The sequence below is a fragment of the Vipera berus genome (genome assembly GCF_964194415.1).
Source record: "Vipera berus genome assembly, chromosome: 16".
Lineage (NCBI taxonomy): Eukaryota > Metazoa > Chordata > Lepidosauria > Squamata > Viperidae > Vipera > Vipera berus.
In genome coordinates, this window is record NC_138219.1 from 818,611 (window position 1) to 845,398 (window position 26,788).

At 48.9% G+C, this 26,788-nt stretch overlaps 2 protein-coding genes across 4 annotated transcripts in view; one reads left to right on the top strand and one right to left on the bottom strand.

Annotated features, from left to right (window-relative positions):
• The first annotated feature begins 6,409 nt into the window (after nt 1-6,409).
• Nucleotides 6,410-8,343, top strand: LOC308675261 (uncharacterized protein). Its single transcript, XM_081340391.1, has 3 exons — nt 6,410-6,723; nt 7,330-7,440; nt 8,129-8,343. Exons 1-3 carry the CDS (start codon nt 6,469-6,471, stop codon nt 8,282-8,284), a joined length of 522 nt encoding a protein of 173 aa, XP_081196517.1. The 5' UTR covers nt 6,410-6,468; the 3' UTR covers nt 8,285-8,343.
• Nucleotides 8,344-8,371: 28 nt separating this feature from the next.
• PC (pyruvate carboxylase) overlaps nt 8,372-26,788 on the bottom strand; it is a 144,102-nt gene continuing 125,685 nt past the window's right edge. For all 3 annotated transcript variants that reach the window (XM_081340388.1, XM_081340389.1, XM_081340390.1), the window contains 8 exons: nt 16,926-17,082; nt 16,344-16,584; nt 15,800-16,049; nt 14,593-14,837; nt 13,944-14,123; nt 13,370-13,615; nt 11,785-11,925; nt 8,372-11,447 (listed from right to left, as the gene is read on the bottom strand). In XM_081340388.1, the coding sequence (XP_081196514.1) occupies nt 11,199-11,447; nt 11,785-11,925; nt 13,370-13,615; nt 13,944-14,123; nt 14,593-14,837; nt 15,800-16,049; nt 16,344-16,584; nt 16,926-17,082 (1,709 nt within the window). In that variant the 3' untranslated portion in view covers nt 8,372-11,198. The remainder of the gene's footprint in view (nt 11,448-11,784; nt 11,926-13,369; nt 13,616-13,943; nt 14,124-14,592; nt 14,838-15,799; nt 16,050-16,343; nt 16,585-16,925; nt 17,083-26,788) is intronic.

Below are 26,788 nucleotides of genomic sequence, written 5' to 3' on the forward strand. Positions count from 1 at the left end.
CTGTCTAGATTTGCCATGGCTTTCTTCCCAAGGAGCAAGCGTCTTTTAATTTCTTGGCTACAGTCCCCATCTGCAGTGATCTTGGAGCCCAGGAAAATAAAATCTGTCACTACCTCCATTTCTTCCCCATCTATTTGCCAGGAATTGAGAGGGCCAGATGCCATGATCTTGGTTTTCTTAATGTTTAGTTTCAACCCAAGTTTTGCACTCTCCTTCTTCACCCGCAGCAATATGTGGTATCATCTGCATATCTTAGGTTGTTGATGTTTCTTCCGGCAATCTTAATTCCAACTTTTGATTCATCTAGCCCTGCCTTTCTCATGATGTGCTCTGCATATAAGTTAAATAGGCAAGGCGACAGTATACAGCCTTGCCGGACTCCTTTCCCAATTTTGAACCAATCAGTGGTTACGTGTTCTCACTGTTGCTTCTTGGCCCGCATATAGATTTCTCAAGAGACAAATAAGATGGTCTGGTATGCCCATCTCTTTAAGGACTTGCCAGAGTTTGTTATGATCCACACAATCAAAGGCTTTAGCATAGTCAATGAAGCAGAAGTAGATGTTTTTCTGGAACTCTCTAGCTTTCTCCATGATCCAGCGTATGTTAGCAATTTGATCTCTAGTTCCTCTGCCTCTTCGAAATCCTGCCTGTACTTCTGGTAGTTCTCGATCCACATACTGCTGGAGTCTAGCTTGTAGAATTTTAAGCATAACTTTACTAGCATGAGAAATGAAATGAGTGCAATGGTGCGATAGTTTGAACATTCTTTGGCACTGCCTTTCTTTGGAATTGGAATGTAAACTGATCTTTTCCAATCCTGTGGCCACTGTTGAGTTTTCCAAATTTGCTGGCAAATTGAGTGTAGCACTTTTACTGCATCGTCTTTTAAGATTTTGAATAGCTCAGCTGGAATACTATCACCTCCACTAGCTTTGTTGTTGCTCAGCTTTTCTAAGGCCCACTTCACTTCACATTCTAGGATGTCTGGCTCAAGGACAGTGACCACCTCATTGTGATTATCAGGGACGTTAAGCTCATTCTTGTATAGTTCTTCTGTGTAATTTTGCCACCTCTTCTTAATCTCTTCTGCCTCTGTTAGGTCCCTGCCGTTTTGGTCCTTTATCATGCCCATTTTTGCATGAAACGTTCCTTTCATCTCTCCAATTTTCTTGAAAAGATCTCTGGTCCTCCCTATTCTATTGTTTTCTTCTATTTCTTTGCATTGTTCATTTAAGAAGGCATTCTTATCTCTTCTAGCTATTCTTTGGAATTCTGCATTTAATTGGGCGTATCTTTCTTTTTCTCCCTTGCCTTTCGCTTCCCTCCTTTCCTCAGCTATTTGCAAAGCTTCCTCAGACAGCCATTTTGCTTTCTTGCATTTCTTTTTCTTTGGGAGGGTTTTAGTTGCTACCTGTTCTACAATGTTGCGAACCTCTGTCCATAGTTCTTCAGGCACTCTGTCTATCAGATCTAATTCCTTAAATCTATTTGTCACCTCTACTGTATATTCAACAGGGATATGATTTAATTCATAACTGACTGGCCTAGCGCTTTTCCCTACTTTCTTTAATTTAAGCCTAAACTTTGCAACAAGAAGCTCATGGTCTGAGCCACAGTCAGCACCTGGTCTTGTTTTTACTGACTGTATAGAGCTTCTCCATCTTTGGCTGCAGAGCATATAGTCAATCTGATTTCTGTGTTGACCGTCTGGTGATGTCCATGTGTAGAGCCGTCTCTTGGGTTGTTGGAAAAGAGTGTTTGCTATGACCATTGTATTCTCTTGACAAAATTCTATCAGCCTGTGCCCTGCTTCATTTTGTACTCCAAGGCCAAACTTGCCTGTTATTCCAGTTATCTTTTGGCTTCCTACTTTAGCATTCCAATCCCCCATGATGATAAGGACATCATTTCTGGGTGTTAGGTGCTGTAGGGCTTCATAGAACCGGTCAATTTCATCCTCTTCAGCACCGGTGGTTGGGGCATAGACTTGGACTACTGTGATATTGAATGGTTTGCCTTGGATTCGAACTGAGATCATTCTGTCATTTTGAGGATTGTATCCCAGTATTGCTTTTCCTATTTTTTATTTATGAAGGCTACTCCATTTCTTCTGAGGGATTCTTGCCCACAGTAGTATACCTGATGGTCATCTGAATTAAATTCACCCATTCCTGTCCATTTTAGTTCGCTGATACCTAAGATGTCAATGTTTAGTCTTGTCATCTCTTGTTTGACCACGTCCAGCTTTCCTTGATTCATGGATCTTACATTCCAGGTTCCTATGGAGAAAAAATCTTTACAGCATCGGACTTTCCTTTCACCACCAGACATATCCACAGCTGAGCATCCTTTCGGCTTTGGCCCAGTCGCTTCATTCTTTCTGGCGCTACTAGTACTAGCCCTCTGCTCTTCCCCAGTAGCATATTGGACGCCTTCCGACCTGAGGGGCTCATCTTCCAGCGTCATATTGTTTTGCCTTTTGGTACTGTCCATAGGGTTTTCATGGCAAAGATACTGGAGTGGGTTGCCATTTCCTTCTCCAGTGGATCACGTTTTGTCAGAACTCTCTGCTATGACCTGTCCGTCTTGGGTGGCCCTGCACGGCATAGCTCATAGCTTCATTGAATTACGCAAGCCCCTTCGCCACGACAAGGCAGTAATCCATGTTGTTATCCTCTTTGAAATAAGAAATACAAATCTCCAAAAGAGTCAGCACTAGGACAGAGAAGGCATGTGGAACTAATCAGTGTTTATGGAAGGATTAAGTTAACTCTGTTAGAGTTGCTTTATGATAATTAAAGAAAAAAATCTGAAGGTTCAGTTGGCAAAGGCACTCTTTTCTGGGATTTCATAGGACATTGTTCCTGTTTGTGTACTGTAACTTTTAAAAGAATAATAATTCCTCCACAATAGAATTGTTGCCTTCCAACAATACATCTAGGAAGAAAGAAAGGGAATGTGGGAAATAAAATGTGCGTCTCCCATTAGATCAAAAAGTTGTTCCTAAACAATATCACTTGGCCATAATGATTGTTGGAAGTCCTTGTTTCAAAGTCTCCATCCGTAAAATCTGAAGTTATCTCTGGGGAGAAGCAAAGGGCCAAAAAAAATAGGGGTCCCCATCTTCAAAGGAGAAGAGAAAACAACAGATCATTCAACTGAGCTGCCACCAACAATGAGTGACATTCTAGAATAACAATCCGTTTGCCAGCTTTTTAAAAAGAACACATTGATTTTTTTTAGGGATGGGTCTAAGCTACTAACAATGTTTCTGGAAAAAAATTAGTCATGGTCACTGAACCTATGCAAAGGATTAACAAAGTTGCTGCCCAAGGTGCCAGATGACCTCTAATTCCCCCCTCTTGGATGAAGAGTGTTGACCTCCAAAGGAGGGTCCAGGATAGAAGCCCCTCTCCCAGGCCCCACAGGAGGAAGTGCTGGGAAAGACTGGGACTTGCTGGGAGGGATTTTGACTCCTGAGAATTCAAAGCTCTCCCATTGTGACTTCAAAAGGGGATAAAGTTGTTCTGGCTTTGAGAAAACAGGGAACAGGAAAAGACTTAAGGGGGGACTACTTGCTCTGCAAAAGGTCCTAGAAAGCAGGACAGAACACAAACTGTTTTGCAATCAGCCTGTCAGTTTAATCCAGATCTTTTCTTTAAGATCAATGGTCCAAAATTCATTTCCAATCTAGGATCAGTGAAATGTATTGTTGGGAAAAAAATTTCATCAGGGTCCAGTCCAAGCTAGGACTAAACAAAATGGATACTGCTTTAGAAAGACGGTTGTAGTTTCTTGAAGGGCAGAACCACAACAGGATGTGGTTCTGGAGCATCTGACCACATCTAGCTGGGAGTGGTGGGTTTTAATAGCTTCTTGGGCCTTTGTGTTTGGGGTTGTTTCCTATTTGAGTGTGTCCTTTTGGTATTCTGATGGTGGTGGGGGTGCTGTCTTCCTTTAGTACGATCATTTCTAGTCCAAGAGTTGCCTACAGAACACAAAACCATTTCTCTAAAATGGGTTTATGCTTCAAGGGCTCAGAACTGGTAGGGCTCAGCAACAAGGAATTTAATCTAGAAATGGAGAGGAAGGCAAAGGGAACTTAAGAAATGCCAAATCACATTGCTGTTTCTGGAAAGCTTAACAAAAGATCCAACCCTACAGGAATCTGCACTGTTTAGATTTCAGTTGAAGATTCATTCAAGCTGTTTTGAGATTTGGCTCTAGAAAAGATTTGTCCATTAAGGTGAAGCCTCCAGATTTATTTATTGTTATCAGAAAGTTCCTTAATTAGGAGTGCAGGAAATCAGCACTCCCCCTCCCCGAGAAGGAAATATTTGGGGGGATAGTAAAAAAAGGCAGAATATTATATTTCCCCAAAGTAATAGAAAAATCTTAGACAGAAACCAACCCCCCCCCCCGTCTCTCTCCCCCAAACAGAAACTCAGCAGGCCAACTCTGTAGAAATGCAGATTTGATCATCCTATTCAAAAAGATGAGCCACCTATTTATAAGCAAAATGCTTTCAGCTAAGCCTCAGAGAAGCAGGACATGACCTTTAGGGACATAAAAGGATTAACCCACCACCATTAGAATACCAAAAGGGCACACTGAACCTCAGGTCAAAGTTCATTGCACAGGAACTACCTTAAACAGGAATAACTCCAAACACAAAACCCCAAAAAGGTATCAAAACCCACTTACTCCTAGCTCCGTTTTGTCAGCCACCCCAAGAACATGCTGCTGTCACTGAAGTTTTTGACAACTAAATAAACAAGAGCCTTCTTTCCAAACAGCCTCCATTTTGTTTATTCCCAGCTTGAACTGGACCCTGATGAAGATTTTTCTTTCGACAGGAGCATCCACTTTCCTGCAGAGGAGTGGCCACTACAGCCACACACATTGTGATGCAACACAGAAGAAAATGCAACATTCCTGATGGTGGGAAAATAGAATATCTGCTATTAAAATAATACCACCTTGATCAAACTTATCTTTTCTACATGTTCATCCAACAAAATAAAAGTATTTTCTTGCTTAAATGTTTTTTAAAGTAAAGTAAAGAGGTAGCATTAAAGAGACCTGCTTTAACAAATCTTTGCGTTCAACAACTCAAGGGAATTCTGATCACCCTGGCATCTGTTCAAGTTGCTCTACAAATCATAGGAGGAGAGAAGAGAGCACCGCTTAACAAACGCCGGGGATTTCTTAAAGGCAATCAGCAAGTCCTGTAAGGTGCCCTTAATTTAACCCTGAAGTCAACAGGCATTCCCATTTCATATTCCCAATAGCCTCAAACCTTTGCCTGCTTCTTCTGCCATCCTTCATTTCCTTCCTCTTTGCAGTTCTGTCTTTCCCCCTTGTCTTCTGCCATTGGACCCTCCTTCTGTCTCCTTTGAAGTCTTTGACTACAGTACACGCAGTTTCATAAACGGTGCCAGCATTAATGTTCCTTCTGCTTCCTTCTTCACTACATCTCCATTGCTGGCTCACATTGAATCAGGGATAATCCATGCTTTTTTGTGATCATCTACCTTCTGAAAGTTATATGCAATTTCTTGGAAGGACCGTGCTTGGTAAAATTTGTCTCCCAATAGGGTTTGCAATAATTTAATTCTGTTGATGCCTCCAAAAAAATTGTTTACTTTTGGAAAGCATTATTCACATCATCCCTCTTGATGGGGTAGCAACATCAAAAAAATAATTCCAGCTTTTGTTCATCCTTCCCTTTTTATTGACCTGAATATTCTTTGATTTTTGAGCAAACATGAATGCCTTTATTGCAATGTCTCTATTTATATCGCTTCTGTTTTTTCCTGAGCAACTGTACTATTTTATCCCATTAGTTCTATTTTATCTGTTAAATCATATTAAAAATATTCAACTTCTTGAAATGGCATTTAAATATCAGACAGTGTATGTTGAGTTTATGTATTCTGATTTAGCATATATATTATGTTATTGCCTTTTTATCAGCTGCTGAGACTCCATTTCCAATTGCAGTGGAATATAAATTTGATAAATTTTGCCTGTTTTGAACCATATTCTTCCACATTTTTCCCATTGGGGAGATTAAGACATCCTTTTCATTACATCCTTCTGCCCCAGGCAAGTGTTGGCCAAAATCCCTTCCTTCCAGTGTTCACAAAACTCAGTTTGCAGCCAGTCCTCCTCATCCACCCACCATGCTCCATCCAATTACTTTCTGGTAGGCACAACCAGATTTCCTGTAAGAAATTTCAGGCAGGCCTGTGACTCCTGTGCAGGGAAAGGATTCCTACCAGGGGTTTCCTCCTGACTTCCTCCTGGCCCAGCCCTCCAGGCAGCCACCAGTCCCTCCCCGGGAGATAATCCCCCGACTGAGCATTGGTCAGCCAGCCAAGAGGGGAGGCCCTCCAGCAGCAGCTCTCCTACTTAGAGCAGCAGCATCACCCTCCGTGGGCACTGCACCTCCTGACAACCACGATGGCAAAGGCGGTGTCTTTCTTTGGGCTGTGTTGCCTTTTGGCCCTTCTTTGGGGACAGCCGAGTGTTGGACATCAGCAGCCGTGGCCTTTCTCAGAGCCCAATAACTTCTTTGGCTTCTGGAATAAGATGAGGGACGATGCGATCGTCTACCAGGCTACCGTCATGTACCACCAGGCCGTGGATCATTTGAGCAGGGAGCACAACTGCACCTACCTCGCGGTACCTGGAGAAAAGGTCCACGTCCAACTGATGGTAAGGGGAAAGGCGCAGGTTTCTCTCATTCTATTCCTGTTTGCTTGCAAAACTACAAGGGATTTTGCCTCCTGATTTTGCTCATACTTTTTAGTACTAACTTTGCCGCCCCCCCTTCTAGAACTCAATAGCAGTACTTTAATATCTAAGTTTACCTTTTGAACATATTTGGCTTTTTAAAGCCCTTTTATCATTTTAAACAATTTCTGTGTTTCAAAGTGAGGAGTCCTGTTGCCACTTTTCAATGGCAGGGAAAAAGAGAGACAGCACCGTGTCCTTCGCTCACCGGCTTCACTCACTGGCCACCGGATGGAGGTGGCTCTCGCTGGTCAGTTTTCCTCCCTTGCAGCAGAATCTTCCTTGCTCAGTGCCCTTTCGCCCTCCTTAGAACTGCTACTGTCATAAAGGACTAGTATTTCTTTAAAGTACTCTGTTGCCTGCTTCTTGCTTCCAGGAAAATATTCTCATTATCTAACTGAATTTTTAAAAGACAAGTTAAACACTGCTACGCCTGTCAGGATCTGCTGCCAACCCCTCTGAAGGAAAATCAGGGACATGGGGGGGCAACAGAGAGATCACCAGAGAATTTTTCTGGCTGTATTTCAGACCGTGCATGGGAAAATTTACCACTTCAGAACCATCCTGATGAAGGTCACGTGCCCTCCGGGTGAGAAAAGACCAAATCACAAGAACTGTCAGATAGTTCCTGGATCACCGGTGAGGAAGGGGCTTTCGTGCCCTGCTTTTTAGGATGGGCTTTATGGAAATATTCCTAGCTGTTAGCACAGCTGAAATCTGGGCAGGCTAGAGGTAACCCAGTCACAGTGGCACGGAGGGGGGAAAGTAGAGTGGGATTTGTGCCTTTGGGCCTTCCAGCCAATATAGAAAACCTTGAACTGAACGATGAGTGGGGCTGCCACCCCCCATCATCTGCAGAGCTCCCCTCTGCCCCCCTGGCACCTCTGCCCAGTTTTCAGCTGGGCAGAGGTGCCAAAGCCAGAGGAAGACAAACTCTTCTTTGAAGAGCTGCACTGCCTTAAAACCCCGAGATGAGGAAAACGGGACGAGCTCCCAATGCCAGTCCCTCCTGCCCTCCATCCATCTGGGGGCCCTGTGCTGCCCCACTCGAGGCCTCCTTTCTCCAGCTGCTCCAGGATGGCCGCTCTGTGGAGGAGGGGCTGCCTCCACCTGCCACCAGCCCTTTAGCCCACTTTGGCTGCTGCGGCCCCGTCACTGGCGCCAGGATGAGAAACGGCCACCTGCCCATGACATGCAGGGCTAAGGGGCTTCCGTCGGACGTCATGGAGATGCAGAAGAGGAGGGAGAGGGAAGTCGAGATTTGGGGGAAGGTGAAAGGCAACTTCCACGCAAACTCGTGTCTGATTTATTTCTTTTATCCCTGTAGAAATATTTGTGCTACATGGACTTGACAACCTTCCCTGATTTCCACACCCAGAAAGTAAGAGTAAAAAGTTGTGAGGAGTACCGGGCCACCCCAAGTCCTCCTGTCGTCACACCTGGAGAAGAACCTGAGAAAGAAGAGGGCACTCCGTACATGTGAAGAGAGCGGCTCCCCACTCTCTTTAGGTTGAGGGCCACACGGTGGACCCCCAGCCCAGCCATCCCTCCCCCCACATGGTGCCCATGAAAGGAAAATGCAGTAATGTGGAATGTTTAAAAATGGAACGATTCAAAATCTCATGAATGGCAAAAGGGTCTCCTTGGTTCTTCTTCTTCACGCTTTGCTTATAGCTCCCTCTTGCATTCCAAACAAGCATCCAGCTCCAGGTTGCAGGTGGAGCCTCCTCACTTCACTGCACCTTTTTCGAACTCAGCATTCCTCAGGGGTAGACAAATCCTGCCTGAACCGTGAATAGGCTAAAGTATATATTTAGCGTTGATCACCTATATTGCTAGAATCTGGCCAGACTGCCTGGCAGACCTCAGGGTTCCACCTCAGGACCCCCCCCCCCCGACTCTAAGCTGAAACGTCTCTTTACTTGCGTCTCCTCCCCCCACCTGCCGGGTCTTCAGCCGGCAATTCCACCACACTGGCATAAAGCCACAAGAAGGAAGAAATCTGAAGAGGCCAATGAAGTGCATATAACGGGAAAAGGGGGGGTTGGCAGAAACAGGAAGGGCAGAGAACTCCAGAAGCTCTAGGACCTGCATCAGGAAGAAAGGCTGCACTGAGATTTGCAGTGACATCAGAAACCACAACAAAAGGGTGTTTGGAGGCTCATTAGAAGGAAAAAAGGGGGGCTAAGAGATTGTTAGAGCTTTGCAAGGAGAAAGTGGTAAGAATTACATCCCTGGGAAAAGAGGGAGCAGGGCGGGTGAGAGATTTAAACAAATTCAGGTCTCCAGGGCCAGACGGGTTACCTCCCGGGATCCTGAAGGAACTAGCAGAGAAGTCCTGGAAGAGCTCTTATAACAGCAGCAGACAACAAAGTGCGTACACCTATCCTGTGCAAAATCCTCAAGCCAGGTTTGACAGCATGTTTGTCAGCACTCTGATAGGAGGAACTGGTCAGAAGAGTGCAGATAATGCTAGATGGACCTTACTTCTTTCTCAGTAGATCCTAGCTTAGAAGATCCTTCAGCTCAGCAAAGCTCTTCTGCAACTGGGCTGCAGAGGACTCTGCCCTGGGCTGGGGTCTCCCACACCTTTAGCAATGACTTGCATGAGGCATTTATCCTGTCTGCAGATGACACAAAGCTGGAAGAGATGGCTAGTATTCTAGAAGATAAAGATCTGGACAGGCCTGAGCAGGGAGCCGAAATGAACAGCAGGTCCCAGGAAGAAAGGCCCAGCTCTGCATTTATCTGGGAAACAGAAAGGCATAAAAACAGGGTGCGGGGAGGCCTGGCTTGGCAGGGGCACCCATGACTTTGGTCCTGAAAGAAATGCTGCCAGAACTCCCAGGCACCCTGTTTGAGGAATCTGGCCTGATCCTTGCCTATGGGCTCTTGACCCAGCCCAGGATCTCCCTCCCGTCTTTGGCTCAGGGTGGTTGTGGTCGCTGCCCCGTCCTGGCCTGCACTCCCTCCAGCAACAGCAGCAGCAGCTGTGGGCCAGAACGTCTGCCCTTGCTTGGCACCCAAGTAAAGAGGCAGCCTTCTCTTAGGCGACTAGCCCGGCTTGGTGCTGGCTCAGCTGAAATGGTGAGATGTCCAGGGGATGCCCTGGAAAAGAAAAGGGTGGCAATGGATGGGGGAGGGGTGTTTCTAGCAACTGGAAAGAGGGCCAAGGAGAAAGCCAGCAGCAAACAGATACCCTCCCAGCAGAGAGGTAAGGCTCAGGCATTGAAAATAAGTTATAAACACGTCTTTTACAATCCACCCCCCTCCCCCCAGTCTCTAAGGGCCAAGTCCCACAGCCATCTTCCTCCACTGGCCTTCCCTCCTAGCCTCACAGTGGACATCCAGATGGCCAAAGCGATCCATGGCTCTTCCGGGACGACAGTGGGAGGACGGCTCCTTGTTCGGCGCCATTGTAATTCTGAACAGTTGCTGAACAAGCGCGGGCTAAGCCTGGCCCTCTTCCTCACGTTTTCTGCCGGGCAATTTCCCTGCTATTCGTAGGTTCTCCTGACACAGTTTATAAGCTGGCTGGCTGAAGCAGCAGAGTGAACGCACATCAAGGAATGCATACAAGCACACAGGACAAGAGGCAGAGCTGTTTCATTTCATTTCATTTCTTTCAAGGGCTTCCACTAAAAGTGTTGCCCTTCCCTCATTTTGCCCAAGTGTCCATCCACCATTCTCAGGCCCAGCCCAGATGATTGGTCCAATAATTGGCAACAGGAAAATCATGATTTGGTTGCGCTGCCTCCTCTGGTGGTGGAAGAAGGGATGGCAGCCCCTCCACACCACACCCAGCTTAGCTGGCTTTTACACCACAAAGCGGCAGCCCAGGATTTAAATTTGGGCACGGCCACCTTCCTGCGTTTGGCAACTGCACCAGAAAGGACAAAGCGGATGGATGTGGGGCCTTTCCCCTTCTGGGAAAAAAAGCTGCTATTGGGCAAAAACTATCCTCCAGAGGAGAGGACAGGAAGGAGGAAGGCAGAGGTGGCAGCTGTGGAGGAGGACACCCCCCCGTCTGCCCAGGACAGAAGTGGCCCCTTCTTCTGCCAAACCGGCTCACAGCCTCCAGGAAAAGGGGCCGCAAGAGAGACGGGGGGGCAGGGGGGAGGCTTGTGTGCCTGTGGCCACAACGGTTCCTTCTCACTTGGCTCCTTTTCTCTCTGCTAGGAGGGAGGCAACAAGTGTCACCATACCGGGGGGGGGGACGAGGGAGGCAATGGGGGCCCCCCATCCTTCTGAAGCCCAGTCCTGCTCCTCCCCTGGAGTACGGGAGGGGAAGGGAAGTCCAGTGATAAAAGCTGGGAAACTTGCTTTGAGGGCATCTTGGCAGCTCTAGGGGTTCCTCAGAAGGAGCCACGACTTTTGAGGTCCCTGGGACGAGACGGCTACTCAATCTCCATGATCAGATCATCCCCTTCTAAGCTCATCTCAAGCTTGACATAAATTTTCTGGACCGTGCCTGTCACGGGCGAGTTGACCACGGTCTCCATCTTCATGGCGCTCAAGACGCAGAGTGGTTGTCCCTTCTCAACCTGCGCTCCTTCCTTCACTTTGATGTCGATGACTTTCCCTGGCATGGGAGCCCCCACCTGGCCTTTGACGTCCTTCAGGGCTTTGGGGTGGAAGTGCATCTCCTGGCAAGGCAAGGCAAGGTTAAGAGGGGGGAGGGCACCCATGGCTTCCTTCCGTCGCTTCCTGCCCAAGACAGAGTGCCATGGGGTTGGTGGAGGCAGAGGATGGAGTGGGGGGGGTGGGTGCTCACTGGAAATTAGACGCTGAATTGGGTGACAATAGCAGAACATGTTGTGGCTACTGGCATTAGTAATTAACCTAAATATCCTTTACGAATAAAATATGTATTTTAAATGCCAGTGATTTTACAGAAGATGAATAGCCCCGTAAAGCAAAATCCAATCTACAGGGATTGAATTAATTAAGAACCCAACCCTGCCCACCTGCCTCTTTCGTTACCTTCATGGCCTTGGCATCCTTGACCAGGATAGAACGCAGCTGCCCGTTCAGTTCGAAGAAGACTTCCCTCTGGCCGGTCCGGTTGAGGTCTCCCAGGGCTAAGGCCTTGATGTGCAGCGTCTTCCCCCGTTCCAGCTCCACCTGCGAGGCATCGGGGAGGGAAAAGAGAGCGGGAGGTGGGTCCTCAGGCACTCAAAGGCAGCACCACTAAGATTCTGGGTGACCGAGTCTTGTGCGAGGCTCAGAGCATCACGCAAGCAAAGGGGGGGTGATGTTGCCTAGTTTGGGGGATGAAACATCTGCAAGGGAACCACCAAGCTCAGAGAGCAGCCAGGATCCTCCAAGATCCCCTCCCTCCACTGTGCTCCCAGGTTAACAAACGGCGGTCTGGGCTGCGGAGTGATACAGCCTGGGGGCTCCGCAAAGGGTCTGCTTCTTTCCCACCCTCTGCCCATTTCAGTAATCTGTGAAACCAAAGAGTCAGCTTGCCCTGCTGCGGCTTCTGGGTCATCAAGCGACAGTGTCAGAATCCATTTATATTTCATTTCTAACTATCTCCTCTGTGCAAAAACCAAATCTCATCTTCCCCTGGATTCTGGGGACGGGCATGGGGCTTTATTGCTTTCACTTTCTCCATTAAATGTAACCTTTTGTTTATTCTGCCTCTCTGCTATCCATCACAATGTAACCAATTGCTTTCTATACCAGGCATTCTCTCTGAACTTACTGGGCAACTGGGATCTGGTTTGTTTCTCCGAAGGAGCTGAGGAAATGATCCTGCTGCAAACAGATTGTTATCTTTCTTTTCTCACGATGGACTTAAAACCTGGAGATTGGCTGATCTGGAACCGGCCAAATGAACTGTGGGGTGGGGTTTGCTTGGGGGCACTTTAAAATTATCGATCTGTAAGGGAATCCCTCAGATCCTGTCTATTATGCCTGCTATCTCCCTATTTCTTAGTAAAAGATCCTGCTTGGAAAACCTTGTCTCCAAGAGTGCTGCTTTCTTAAGAAGTGGGCTTGAAGTAGGTTCTGACAGTCTCCTTCTGTAATCTCCCCAGTTATTTATGTCTACTTTATCCTCAGCTGTGATATTTGAGAGCTTTGAGAAAGTGGATTTCCTCTTAGATCTCCCCCTGCTGTTTGAAGGGGTGTCACTCATTACCTGCATCTGTAATCCTATCACTGAAGAGATTTCCTTCTTCTTTGATTTTTAAAGTGTACGCAATAAGTGTCGCATGAGCTACCAAGTGCAACTGCAGAAAAAAGGTAAGGATGGAGGCAGCACAGCGCACAACCAGGAGCAAATTTGGGCTCCACCTGTCCCTAAGAGGCATCCTCACAAAGAGGCCAGACCTGGGTCTATGGGTATACAGGCAAACCACCGGGTGAGATGGGGGGGGGAGGGTTGAATGAATGAATGAATGAGTGAATAAAACACATTTGGTGCTTCTTCTAGGACAGACTAACCCTGCACTGACCCACATCCTCCCTTCATCGCCAGTTCCTTTGTCCATTCCTGGGAAGGGTCCAATTCCTGGCATTTTGACCCAACTTTTGATGCTTCCTGTGCTCTGGGCCTTACCTCAAATTCCTCGGCTATTTTGGGCCCCTCCAGGAAGAGCCGCGTATTGAGACATTCAACGGGCCCAAAGGTGGCTGTGAAGTCCTTGAAGTCGCTGAAGACTTTGGGGTACATGGCAGCAGACAGGACGTCTTCGGGGGTGATCTCTTCATGCTTTTCGCACAATTCCTGCTCCAATTTTGTGAAGTCCAGAGGAGGCAGGGAGGCCCCGGGGCGGCCCTCCACACGGGGCAGATCTTTCAGCACCTAGGAAAGGTCAAAGGGCTCAGCCCTATCCGGGGAACGGCAAAGTCGGCATTTCTCTTCCTCCTCCTTCTGACTCGCCCACAAAGCAGGAATCGAGGGGGGGTGTTCTTGGGTTTCGACCATGCCAGAAGGCCGTTTAGCAGCATTTCTCTCCAAGAACAGTTTGGCCAAGAATGGGATAAGCTGCTCCATGTCTCTGATGGGCAGGCACCCCAAAATGCAACAAACAAATCCTGGGCATGAAGTTAAGACAAGAAAGCTGCGGGCTTACTCCCCTCCCCCCAATTTCTCTGGGCTCCTTGGGGGAAAGGCAGGCCCTGCTTCCTACCTTGGAGCGGAAGGGCTCTGGGAAGCCTCCGTAGGGGATGCCAATGTAGCCTTGCAGGAACTCCACCACGGACTGGGGGAAGGAGAGCTCGTCTGCTTGAGCTTCCACATCTTGCTGCGTCAGGTTGTTCTGGACCATGAACTGAGCCAGGTCCCCCACGATCTTCGAGGAGGGTGTCACCTGCACAGGGCAGCAAGAGGGGGCTCCCTGAGAGGAGGGGGCCTCTCCCAGGAGCAGCCTAGAGCCATTGAGGCACAAAGCCAGACCAGGGGAGGGGGCCCTTCAGCGGACAGGGTGAGGCCATCTGGTCAAAGGCCCAACTGGAGGCAGGGAATCCAACGGTTACAGCCGCCACTGCCTTTTCTTGGAACAAATTATGTGCTCAGAAAAATCAGATCTAGCTCCGGCATTGGCCATGAAAGCCACTTTCTCCAGGGATGGCGCAGGATGTTTGTCTGAGCTACTTGTGGCCTTTAGTGACCTTTGACCTCGAAACTGGCAACCCTCGAGGAGGCCTGGAGCCACTGGCTAAGCAGGTCATTCCGCAAAGACCTGGAAAGTTTTTGAGAGCTGCCTTTGGCTGCCCAAGTCTGTGAGGTCCACCCTGTCGCCGGGGGTGTGGGGAGAGGATTGGGGCGGGCAGACTGACCTTGATGAGGTCGCCAAGCAGCTTGTTGGCCTCCACGTAGGCTTTCTTCACCTCCTTGAACTTGTGGCCTAGCCCCATGCTGTGGGCTTGGAAGTGCAGGTTGGTGTACTGCCCGCCAGGGATCTCGTTCTCATAGACGTCCGCGTTGCCAGACTTCATGGTGGCCGTGCAGTCAAAGGCCGCATAGAGGCCCCGAGCCACCTCCCAGTATTCGCTGTAGTCAAAGACTTTTTCCATCTGGATGCCTGGGGGGGGGGGCGAGAAGACTCCTTCCCATCAGAGCAGAGTGGCGGGCAGCCCTGCCACCCACTTTCTACTCTCTGCTGGAGGGCAGAACTGAGCCCTGCTCCAGAACCAGCCAGCTAACAAATACATAAACTTCTTTCCACGTTGATATGACCAGATCTGAGTCAGGGCGAGTATTCAGAAACACAGTGCAGTGACCACAACGTTCGGGATTTCCCAAGGAGCTGCAGGGCCCGGAGCCTGGTGAGAATGTTCCCTCGCCTGCCTCCTTCGTGTCCTCCTTGCCAGGGGGTGCCACGGGGCGCCAGGGGCTGGTGCTCTCGGCCTGGCTGTTGCTTCGCTTTGGGGCAAGTGCCGGAGTGGCCCAGCAACAAACCCTGCCCTCACAGGGTGGTTGTAGCGATAAAAGAGGGGGCTCTCTGATTTGACGTCTGGGGAGCCCCCCGTCCCTTTGGGGAATCAAAGGAAGCCCAGCTGGCCAAAGGTCCAGAAGAAGCCCAGCAAAGAGCCACCAAGCTGCAGGGAAGCTGCCTGTGAGGGCAGGCGTGGAGAACGGGGTCCACCAGAGAATCCTAGAGGCGGGAGGCGCCCTTGAGGCCATGCAGTCAAGCCCCCTCCCGGTTGTCTGCCTGCCGCTTCTTTTCCACTCCCGCCTCAGGCCTCAGGGCTGGCAGGCTGGAAGCGACCCCTGGCTGGCCCTGAGCCTTCCGAGGGCAGGGACAGCCCTGCTCCCTTTCTGCTCTTCCCTAATTTAGGTTTGAAAGGTTGTCGTAAGCTTTGTGGGTTCATTTGGACTGACCAGTCCAAATTCCTTAACTATGCAGATATTTTTTTATTTCTTTCTGGAATTACAATTTTACAGTTGCTTAAAGCAGCATATATTCTCCTGCCGCAAGCCCGGGCAAACCCCGGCTGCAGACTGGCCTGGGCCGATGAGGACCCCCCCGTCCCCCCTTCAGACCTGTGTCGTGCTCCGTGCCACGGGTACACGCCACCATTGCACCCATGCTCGGCTGGGAAGTCATGCCTGACATGGCATCCACCGCAACGTCCACAATGTCAGCCCCAGCAGCAGCACAAGCCAACATGGAAGCCACGCCGGCGCCCGAAGTGTCGTGGGTGTGAATGTGAAGCGGGACGTTGGGGAAGTGCTTGCGCAGTGCCCCCACGAGCATAGAGGAGGCCTGCGGCTTCAAGACCCCGGCCATGTCCTGAAAGAGGAAGGAGCAAAGGCTGAGGAGGAGGAGGAGGAAGGGGCAGAGGGAAAAGGCGCAGCTGCAGAGCTGACAGATCCCCTGAAGCTGAGGGGTGGGAGGGGACATTGGCTTCCCTTCTGGAGCCAGGCCAGGAGGAGGAGCACAACGGGCTACCTTGCACTCTCTCATTTCAGCCCCAAGTCCTAGGAAACCTCCCAGATGGGCTGCCGTGAGGAAGGATGGAAATGGGTCCCCGCCAGCCCAGGACAGAATGGAAGCCTTCCCCCTCCTCCCTCCCTCCCTCCCTACCTTGATGGCCAAGATGTGAGTCCCGGCTTTGACCAGCTCCTCTGCAAGGCTGACGTAGTAGTCCAAGGTGTACTTGGTCCGGCTGGGGTCAGCCACATCCCCGGTGTAGGAGATGGCGGCCTCCACCACGCCCCCCGCCCGCCCGGCTGCCTCCATCCCCAGCAGCATATTAGGGAGGTAATTGAGGGAGTCAAAGACGCGGAAGATGTCCATCCCATTCTCTTTGGCCATCTGGCAGAACCTGCGATGCGGACAGAGAGAAGGCCCTGAGCCAAGGCCAGTCGCCCGGCTGCCCCGTGCCCAACCCGGAGCACGGGGAGGGAGGGAGCAGACTGCCTGAAGGCAGGGCTGTCAGGTTAACGTGGAGAGCTACAATTGGACTTTTCCTCCAAGTACGATAAAGGTGACTGGACTTCCAGGAACGTAAAGGATTTAAAGAAGCAAAAACAAAAGCTTAGCTTTTTGAGCGTAAAATGTGTAACTCCCAAAATAAAGATCAGAGAGGCAGGACCGGTTCTGGGAAAGACCAGAAGGCTGGAAGGCAAACGGGGAAACAGCCCAGCGAAGCTGCACCTCACCTACCTGAAGACGGAGTTGTCCGGGTAGTTGGTGTAGCCCACCGCATTCGCCCCTCTCAGCAGCATCTGGAATGGGATGTTGGGGATAAGCTCACGCAGCTCCTGCAGCCGGCGCCAGGGGCACTCGTACAGGAAGCGCATGGCAACGTCAAAGGTGGCACCTGGAAGGGCGGAAGAGGAGCATCAGCAAGAGGTCTCCTGCACTCATCTGAAATCCTGGAGTTGGGTTCTTTGGGATCAGGTTGACTGTCAGAAAGGGGATGCAGTGTGTGTGTTCTTTAATAGCAATTCCAAAACTCAAAGGGTTCTCAGCTGGCACAGCAGCCAGTCTGATGACCGGTTCTTGGTCAAGTGGTCTGGCTCTGGCCTCCGTTGGAGCCATGGAGCCAAGTTCAACTCTCTTGTCCACCAGCATTGCCCTCTTCCCAGCAACATCCCTTCTTAAGGCTCTTAATTCCATGAGTATCTTCATGCCGCAGATCCCCATGCTGGGGAGCCTAACTTGTGGCCAAATTCAAGGATCAACCCGGCAGGCAGATTTGCAGCCCACTCATTCCAAAATAGCCTCTCCTCAAGACTTGCAGATATATCACCGAACTAAGAAAAAAATCAGATCCACCTGGAAAGGATCTGGATGAAGACAATCTGCGCTTGTGGTGTAGAGTTGGTGAACATGAAAGGATGGTGAAGATACAGATTTAATAAGGATGAAGGGACCAGATATAGGTCATTATATAAATAGCAATTTTACTGCAATAAGGGCAACAACAAAAAAAACATTTCCATCTGCTGGCAGCTTGTCCAAGGTGACCCAGTCTCTCCTGGACAAAGGGGCCATCTGTTGGATAAAGTCACTCCGAAGAGATCTGTCCCAAGTTGATTGTAAACGTCCCATGGAGTTGAATGGAAAGAGTTGAACCTGCTAGTCTTGAGGAGCTGGACAGGATCATTAGAATTGTAAATGGGGTCACTTAAAAGTCCATGTTGCTTATGATTGGACAAGAACTATTGCAAGATGATGTGTGGTAGTAGTGGTAGTGAAGCATCCGTGAGGGATGACTGCTGGTTTATGCCCTCCTCAAGAAACCAAATCATCTAAAGTTCCTAGAAGCGTGGAGGCTTCGCCAGTTCAGCAATCTTCATTACAGGCTTTAATGCCCCCATCCCCGGCACCTGCACCCGCACCAGCCTTGACAATAAAAGATCTGCAGGATGTTTTGCAAGAGGCTTTAAAAAAGCAATCTCAACAATTAGCTGAACTTATGGAGGAGAAGAACACAGAAATGAGGGCAGACATCTTACTTGCACTTCAAGGCATGGCTGTTTGTATTGAACGTTTGGATGAGAGAGTGGAAGAACTTAGCCAAAATAGTGTGAGATTAGAAGCAATGATGGATGCTGAAACGGTGATGGAAAAGATTGACGATGATTTATTATTGGTTCAGCATAGAGAGATGGAATTTGCTGTGAGAATTAGAGGGATGAAGGAAGACCCTAAGGAAAATTTGAAAAAAGTAGTTTCAGAAGCTCTTGAAGAGATTTTGGGGCGCTCAGCAGAAGATATTATGGTGGATATAGATAAAATATTTTGTGTCAATTCCTGGATTGCAAGACAAAGGAAACTACCTAGAGATGTGGTGGTTTATTTTACAAAGAGAGCAATTAGAAATGAGGTTATTCAAGCCTTTTATAATAATAAATTTGCAGTTGCAGAGCAAGAAGTTTTAATTTTAAAAGAGATCCCTCCAAGAATTTTAAGGAGAAGGAAAGAGTTTGCTTTTTTGGCAGAAGAATTAAGAAGACGGGATATCCAGTTCAGATGGGAGATCCCAGTAGGTATGGTGGTGATGTATGCAGGCACGAGATATCGTCTTCTCACAGTGTTACAGGCACGTGATTTCTATGCTAACATTTTGAAGGCAGTCCCCATACCACTTCTGGAATCCAAAAGGAAGAATGGTGAAGGAGAGCGTCAACCACAAAGTGAGAGTGCACAAGGTGCTGAAGGAGTCATGCAGTTGAAAGACGGAGAATTCCAGAAAGTTACAGGAGTGGATCAGATTTCAGCATCAACGGAGGAGGTCAGAGACCAAAGAATGACACGCGCTGCAGCTCGACGAATGAGACAAGAGCAAGAACAGCAGAGAGTTATGATGGTATCTCAAAAACCTTCTTACAGTGAAGCAGTGGGAGGAGCGAGGCCAAAGAGAGTGCAGGTGATTTTGGAAGAGGCGCTCCAAAAGCTTCAGGTCGCAAAAGATGGCGACAAAGCTTCTAACCTGGAATGTTAATGGTCTAAATTCACCACATAAGAGAAAGAAAGTACCGTATATACTTGAGTATAAGCCGACTCGAGTATAAGCCGAGACCCCTAATTTCACCCCCAAAACTGGAAAAAGTTATTGACTCGAGTATAAGCCGAGTATAAGTATAAGCTTGGCCCCTTCTTAGCAACATATCTATATTCTGTGCCACGACGAGCCGCTCGTTGACTCTGGCAGCATCCCGGAGCTGGCTCGGCCGCGGTTCGCAGGGTCCGCTCATCAGGCTGCCAGGCTTCCTGGCAGCACATCCCGCAGGGAAGGTCTGCTAGGGAGGCGGCAGTCAAGCGTTGTTTCCCTCGTGCGTGTGTGTGTGTGTGTGTGTGTGTGTGTGTGTGTGTGAGACCTGCGGGACCGGCTGGTAGAGGTGGCGGAAGTCCAGCGTTGTTTCTCCCCCTCGTGCGTGCGTGTGTGTGTCAGACCCACGGGAATGGCTGGACCTTTACTAGCCATTCCTGCGGGTCTGACACACACACACACACACACACACACACACATGCACGAGGGGGAGAAACAACGCTGGACTGCCGCCACCTCTGCCAGCCCTGCAAGCCTCTGCCGCCCTGCAGAGGCTTGCAGGGTTGGCAGAGGTGGCGGCAGTCCAGCGTTGTTTCTCCCCCTCGTGCGTGCGTGTGTGTGTCAGACCCACGGGAATGGCTGGTAGGGAAGCGGCATTCCGGCATTCCCCCCCTTCCTGTGTGTCGAGCCCACAGGGCTTGACACACAGAGAAACGCAAATGCCGGACTGCCGCCACCTTTACTAGCCATTCCTGCGGGTCTGACACACACACACACACACACACATGCACGAGGGGGAGAAACAACGCTGGACTGCCGCCACCTCTGCCAGCCCTGCAAGCCTCTGCCGCCCTGCAGAGGCTTGCAGGGTTGGCAGAGGTGGCGGCAGTCCAGCGTTGTTTCTCCCCCTCGTGCGTGCGTGTGTGTGTCAGACCCATGGGAATGGCTGGTAGGGAAGCGGCATTCCGGCATTCCCCCCCTTCCTGTGTGTCGAGCCCACGGGGCTTGACACACAGAGAAACGCAAATGCCGGACTGCTGCCACCTTTACTAGCCATTCCTGCGGGTCTGACACACACACACACACACACACACACACACACGCACGAGGGGGAGAAACAACCTCATTTCCATTCAAAGGAATTGGATTTCTGCTGTGCCTTAATTATTTCTGGACTGAAAGCGTGGTGACTTTCATAGTGGGGAGCGCTATCTGTCTCTTCCCCTCCTCATTCCCCCCACTCCTCTGTAGGGCAGCTACAGGTTTCTTTGTTTTCTGTAATTCAGTGACCAAGGCCTTTCGGGGGCAAAAGGCCTCTTTCCGTTGAGGTGGGGGCTGGTTTCTGAAGGAGGCTGCAGCCCCCTGAGAGTTGAAGACCCCCCCCTGCCCGCCCGCCCTCTCTGGGGGCGCCCTGGGGGCTTCCCTGGCAAGGAAGCCCGGCTGCCCATTCGCGGCCACCCGGGTTGCCCCCCCCCAGCGTCGGCAGAGATCAGTCCGGCTGGGGGGGGTGGACGTCGGGCTTGGCTCGTTGCGGCCGGACCGGTGTGTCCCCACGACCTCGTGTGTCCCCCGGCGACCTCGCCCCCTCCCCTCCGGGCCGGGCTTCTCTCCGCCCGTCCGCCCGCCGGCGGGCTGGCTGGCTGGGCTGCTGCGCGACTGAGCTCAGCTGCGCGGGCGGCGGCGGCTGGCTGTGGCTTCGGGGCGAGCGAGCACGCTCTGCAGGGCAGGCTCTCTCCGCCAGGACGCGGGCGGCGGCGGCTGGCTGTGGCTTCGGGGCGAGCGAGCGCGCTCCGCAGGGCAGGCTCTCTCCGCCGGGACGCGGGCGGCGGCGGCTGGCTGTGGCTTCGGGGCGGCGCTGAGCTGCGTGGCCGCCCTCCCGCCCTGCCTGCCCCCCAGCCGGTGCCTTCGCCCCGCAAGCCCCCCCGACTTGCCCGGAGGAAGCGGCGGCAGTGGCGCGGCGCTGCGGGCCGGGAGGGGAGGGGAGGGGGGCGCGGGCTGGCTGGCTGGGCTGCTGCGCGACTGAGCTCCGCCCGGCGCCGGACTGCAGCGCCGCCGGTGGTCCCGGGCGAGGCAGCGGGTGAGCAAGCGAGCGTGCTCCGCAGGGCAGGCTCTCTCCGCCGGGACGCGGGCGGCGGCGGCTGGCTGTGGCTTCGGGGCGGCGCTGAGCTGCGCGGCCGCCCTCCCGCCCTGCCTGCCCCCCGGCCGGTGCCTTCGCCCCGCAAGCCCCCCGACTTGCCCGGAGGAAGCGGCGGCGGCGGCGCGGCGCTGCGGGCCGGGAGGGGAGGGGGGCACGGGCTGGCTGGCTGGGCTGCTGCGCGACTGAGCTCCGCCCGGCGCCGGACTGCAGCACCGCCGCTGGTCTCGGGCGAGGCAGCGGGCGAGCGAGCGAGCGCGCTCCGCAGGGCAGGCTCTCTCCGCCGGGACGCGGGCGGCGGCGGCTGGCTGTGGCTTCGGGGCGGCGCTGAGCTGCGCGGCCGCCCTCCCGCCCTGCCTGCTCCCCGGCCAGTGCCTTCGCCCCGCAATCCCCCCCGACTTGCCCGGAGAAAGCGGCGGCGGCGCGGCGCTGCGGGCCGGGAGGGGAGGGGGGGCGCGGCGGGGGCTGCCCCTCCTGCCGAGGAGCCGAGCCCGGCGGCGTGTGTGTGTGTGTGTGTGTGTGTGTGTCAGACCCGCAGGAATGGCTAGTAAAGGTGGCGGCAGTCCGGCATTTGCGTTTCTCTGTGTGTCGAGCCCCGTGGGCTCGACACACAGGAAGGGGGGGAATGCCGGAATGCCGCTTCCCTACCAGCCATTCCTGTGGGTCTGACACACACACGCACGCACGAGGGGGAGAAACAACGCTGGACTGCCGCCACCTCTACCAGCTCTGCAAGGCTCTGCCGCTCCCTTCTCTCAGCAGCCTGGCCCGAACGAAGGGACAGTTCTTTTTTTTTTTGTTCACTGGAGTATAAGCCGAAGTGGATTTTTTCAGCCCAAAAAGTGGGCTGAAAAATTCGGCTTATACTCAAGTATATACGGTATTTCAATATCTAAAGCAATTTAAAAATGATATTATTTGCTTACAGGAAACACATATTCGAGCGGCTGATCAAAAGTACTTGGTAAACTTTAGGTTGGGCACACAGTTTATTGCTTCTGCGCCTGATAAGGAAAATGGAGTTGTTATCTATGTTAAGAATACTTTAACAGCGAGTTTAATTGAAGTAGACAAACAAGGAAGATATGTTATAATTGAATTATTAATAGAAGGCAAGAAAACGCTTTTGGTTGGACTATACGCTCCTAATCAACAGCAAGGAGATTTTTATAATTTACAACACAGCAAGATTATTCAGTGGGATTATAAATCTTGTATTTTTATGGGAGATTGGAATGGCGTCTTGGATGTACAAATGGACAAGGGAGGCCTTTTTAAAAGCATGCCAAGTCATGCTAAACTGCCTAAATCTTTTTTTGAGATGAAGGATTTTTATTTTTAATTTTATTTTAATTCCATTTATATCCCGCCCTTCTCCGAAGACTCAGGGCGGCTTACAAGCTTAGCAGTAGCCTTCATTCTATGTATAATGCCTGCTTATTAGGGCTTTCACACACACCCCAAGCGGCATTATTACAAAGTCAGCTTAATTGCCCCCAACAATCTGGGTCCTCATTTTACCTACCTCGGAAGGATGGAAGGCTGAGTCAACCTTGAGCCTGGTGGGACTCGAACCTGCACTAATTGCAGACTTGGAACTGAGAGATGTTTGGAGAGAAAGGAACTTGCAAGAAAAAGACTTTACTTTTTTCTCCGACAGGCATCAATCTTTTTCCAGGATTGATTTTGTATTAATTACTAATGATTTTTTTTCCTAGGATTAAGATCAAGATTTGTCCAAGAACTATATCTGATCATAGTCCAGTATGGTTGGAGATAGAAAAAGATAATGGAGATAGACGGTCTTGGCGTTTAAATGAAAATTTGTTTAGATACCAGGAAAATGTGGAAGAGTGTAAAAAATTTTTTTAAATTAATATGCATAAAGGTACTTCTATTGAGATGGTTTGGGATGCAAGTAAAGCTTATATGAGAGGTGTATTAATATATTTGAATAATAAACATAGACGTAAACTGGAATTTAAGAGGAAAGAATTAGAGGATGAAATTAAGGAAAAAGAAAAGGCTTTAATTCTGAATCCATCTGATGGGAAGATCAAAGAGGTAATTACTTTATTAAGGGGTCAGTTTGATACGTTAATGGCAGATCAAGTGGCAACTAACTTACGGTATGCTAGACATTGTTCTGTACCAGCCTGCTACCGGCCTTGCAGAAAGGCAACCCCTGTACAAACGGCAGAGGCTGGAAAGCGTCTGAGGCTGGAAAACGTCTGCCAAGTTTATTACACAAACAAACAACAAAACATGAAACAAGATACCGGAGCTTTGATCCACAAACGGAGTGGTTGCTTTCAGCAACCAGCCCTTCCCCAAACACTCCCTTTATTAGAGTTCAGGGCGTGGCCTCCCTGTGCCTCCTTCCGAGAAGTCCCACAGCCTTTCTCTGCTTGCTCCTGCTTGACTGCCTCCTGCGTCAGGCGTCCTTGAACAGGGCCAGCTGTGGGTCATCATCATCCGCACTGTCGGGCTCGCGCAGCTGAGTCTCCACCAAGTAAGAGGGCCCTGGCTGGGGGCTCTGCGAAGCCTCCAAGCCATCATCAGCAAGTTCGTCTTCAACACCCTCCTCCTCCCCCTTGTCTGAGTCATCCGAGTCATCCGACCCGGCTGCCGAACCCACAGGCTGACCCTGAATCACAACAGACATAACACTTTTTGTAATGCTAATAAACCGGGTAGATGGTTAGCTTACTTGTTAAGGAAGAAGCAAAGAACTTGTAATATAGATAGAATAGAACATAAGGATAAAGTAGTGTATCAGCAGAATCTTATTAAAAAGACTTTTGTTGATTTTTATTCTAAGTTGTACACTAGAGATAAGATTAGAGATGTAGATATAGATGAATATTTGATAAAAGCCAATATTCCTGTTCTAACGCAAGAACAAAAGGAAGGGATGAACCAATTGATAACTGATGAAGAAATTTTTTTAGCAATTAAACAATTAAAAGTGGGCAAAGCGCCGGGAACTGACGGTTTGACCGCCGTTTACTATAAAAATTTACAGTCAGAAATGGTGGAACCTTTAAGGGAACTGTTTAAGACAATTCAATTGGGAGGAGGGGTACCTCCATCGTGGAAAACTGCTTTTATTTCGTTGATCCCGAAGGAAGATCAGGATGCCACTCAAGCCAAAAATTACAGACTAATATCGCTTTTAAATACTGATTATAAGTTATTTGCAAAAATCTTAGCTAACAGATTAATGAAGGTAATGCAACAAGTGATTCATAGTGATCAAACTGGATTTATAAGTGGTAGACAAATGAAGAATAATGTGAGACACATTGTAGATCTATTGGAATTTTTGGAAAGAAATAATCAGATCCCCGCAGCGCTGATCTTTTTGGATGCTGAAAAAGCCTTTGATCAATTGGATTGGCAATTTTTGATGAAAGTATTAGAGAAAATGGAATTTGGGGGAAAAATTTTACAACCTATTAGGGCAATATATCAAAAGCAAACAGCCCGTATAATAGTAAATAACAGTTTGACAGAACCATGTAATATTGAAAAGGGTACAAGGCAGGGGTGTCCGCTGTCACCTTTATTATTTGTTTTAACATTGGAAATATTACTGATTAAAATACAAGATTCGAATAAAATCAGGGGAATCCAAATAAGCGATCAGGATTATAGACTGAGGGCGTTTGCGGACGACCTGGTTATTACAGTAACTCAGCCGGATTATTCAGTTGTAGAATTGATGGAGATAATAATGTTATATGGGAAAGTTTCTGGATTTAAGATAAACATACAAAAAACTAAAATATTGTCTAAGAATATGACTGTATCACAAAAGGCTGTTTTAGAAGAGCTAACGGGATTTGAAATAGTTAAAAAGATTAAATATTTGGGGATATATCTGTCAGCCTCAAATGTGAAGTTATATAAAAATAATTATGAAATGTTATGGGGAAAAATACAAAAAGAATTAGATAGTTGGAAAAAATTACTATTATCTTTATTGGGAAGAATTGCAGCAGTGAAGATGAATGTTTTGCCAAAATTTTTGTTTTTGTTTCAAATGATACCTATACTTAAAAAGGATTTAAATCTGGAGGAATGGCAAAAAGGAATTAATAAATTTGTTTGGGCAGGGAAAAAGCCACAAGTTAAATTTAAGATAATGCAAGATACGCGTGAAAGAGGCGGTCTTAAAATGCCTAATTTTAAATTATATTATGAGGCTGCTGCTTTGTCATCGATAAGTGACTGGTTAAACAAGGTTAAACAAGGGAGATTATTAAATCTTGAGGGTCATGATTTGTTATTTGGTTGGCATGCATATTTATTGTATGATAAGATAATGTGTTTAAGATACATATTTTAAGGTATGCTCTGTTGTGAGTTTGGAAAAAGTATAGACATAAGTTAAATTACAAGATACCCATTTGGGCAATACCTAAACACGCAATAGAAAATATAAATGTGAGATTTAAACATGATGAGACTACATATAAGGAAATCTTAAGTTTAGAAAGGAATGTATGGCAATTAAAGCCATATAATATTTTAAAAGAAGAAAAGATTGTACAAACTTGGTTCCAGTATGGGCAATTACAGGCAAGATGGAAAGAGGACCAGAAAGTTGGTTTCTCGATGATTGATGAAAATTTGGTAAAACAAATTAGAGATCAAGGTCAAGCACATATAAAAAGGATATATAATGCATTGATAGAAATTGATTCAGAAATGGAACTTGTTAAAGATTGTATGATAAAGTGGGCCCAGAATTTTCAAGAAGTTATAACAATGGACACTTGGGAAAAGATTTGGGTTAGAAATGTAAAATTTACACAGGCCCAAAATTTAAGAGAGAATTTTTATAAAATGTTTTATAGGTGGCACTTAGATCCTAAAAAATTAGCAAGTATGTATCTGAACTGCCAGCCCAAATGTTGGAGGTGTGGTTGTGAAGATGCAATGTATTTTCATATATGGTGGACTTGTAAAAAAGGCCGCTGGGTGAGATCATTCATGGTTTCGGGGTGGGGTATCATCAGTATGCTGATGATACCCAACTTTTTTTCTCCACCCTGAACCAACCCAGTGATGCCCTCGCCGTGATGTCCCGTTGCCTGGAGGCGGTCCGGGTCTGGATGGGGAGAAACAGGCTTCGTCTCAATCCTGCCAGGACTGAGTGGCTGTGCATACCGGCATCTCGGGTTAACCAGACTATTCCATCTTTAACGATGGGGGGTGAGGTGTTACCCCCCGTTGATAGGGCTCGCAACTTAGGCGTCCTCCTGGATTCACGGCTCAATTTTGAAGATCACATAGGAGCTGTGACCAGAGGGCTTTTGCCCAGGTTCGCCTGGTGCGCCAGTTGCGTCCCTATCTGGACCGAGATGCCCTACGCACAGTCACCCATGC

Excerpts from the sequence above, each read along its gene's own strand:
- LOC308675261 (XM_081340391.1), top strand. The coding sequence starts at position 6,469 with ATGGCAAAGGCGGTGTCTTTCTTTGGGCTGTGTTGCCTTTTGGCCCTT. Across the intron at positions 6,724-7,329 it reads AGGTCCACGTCCAACTGATG|ACCGTGCATGGGAAAATTTA; the intron begins GTAAGGGGAAAG and ends GCTGTATTTCAG. Across the intron at positions 7,441-8,128 it reads AGATAGTTCCTGGATCACCG|AAATATTTGTGCTACATGGA; the intron begins GTGAGGAAGGGG and ends TTATCCCTGTAG.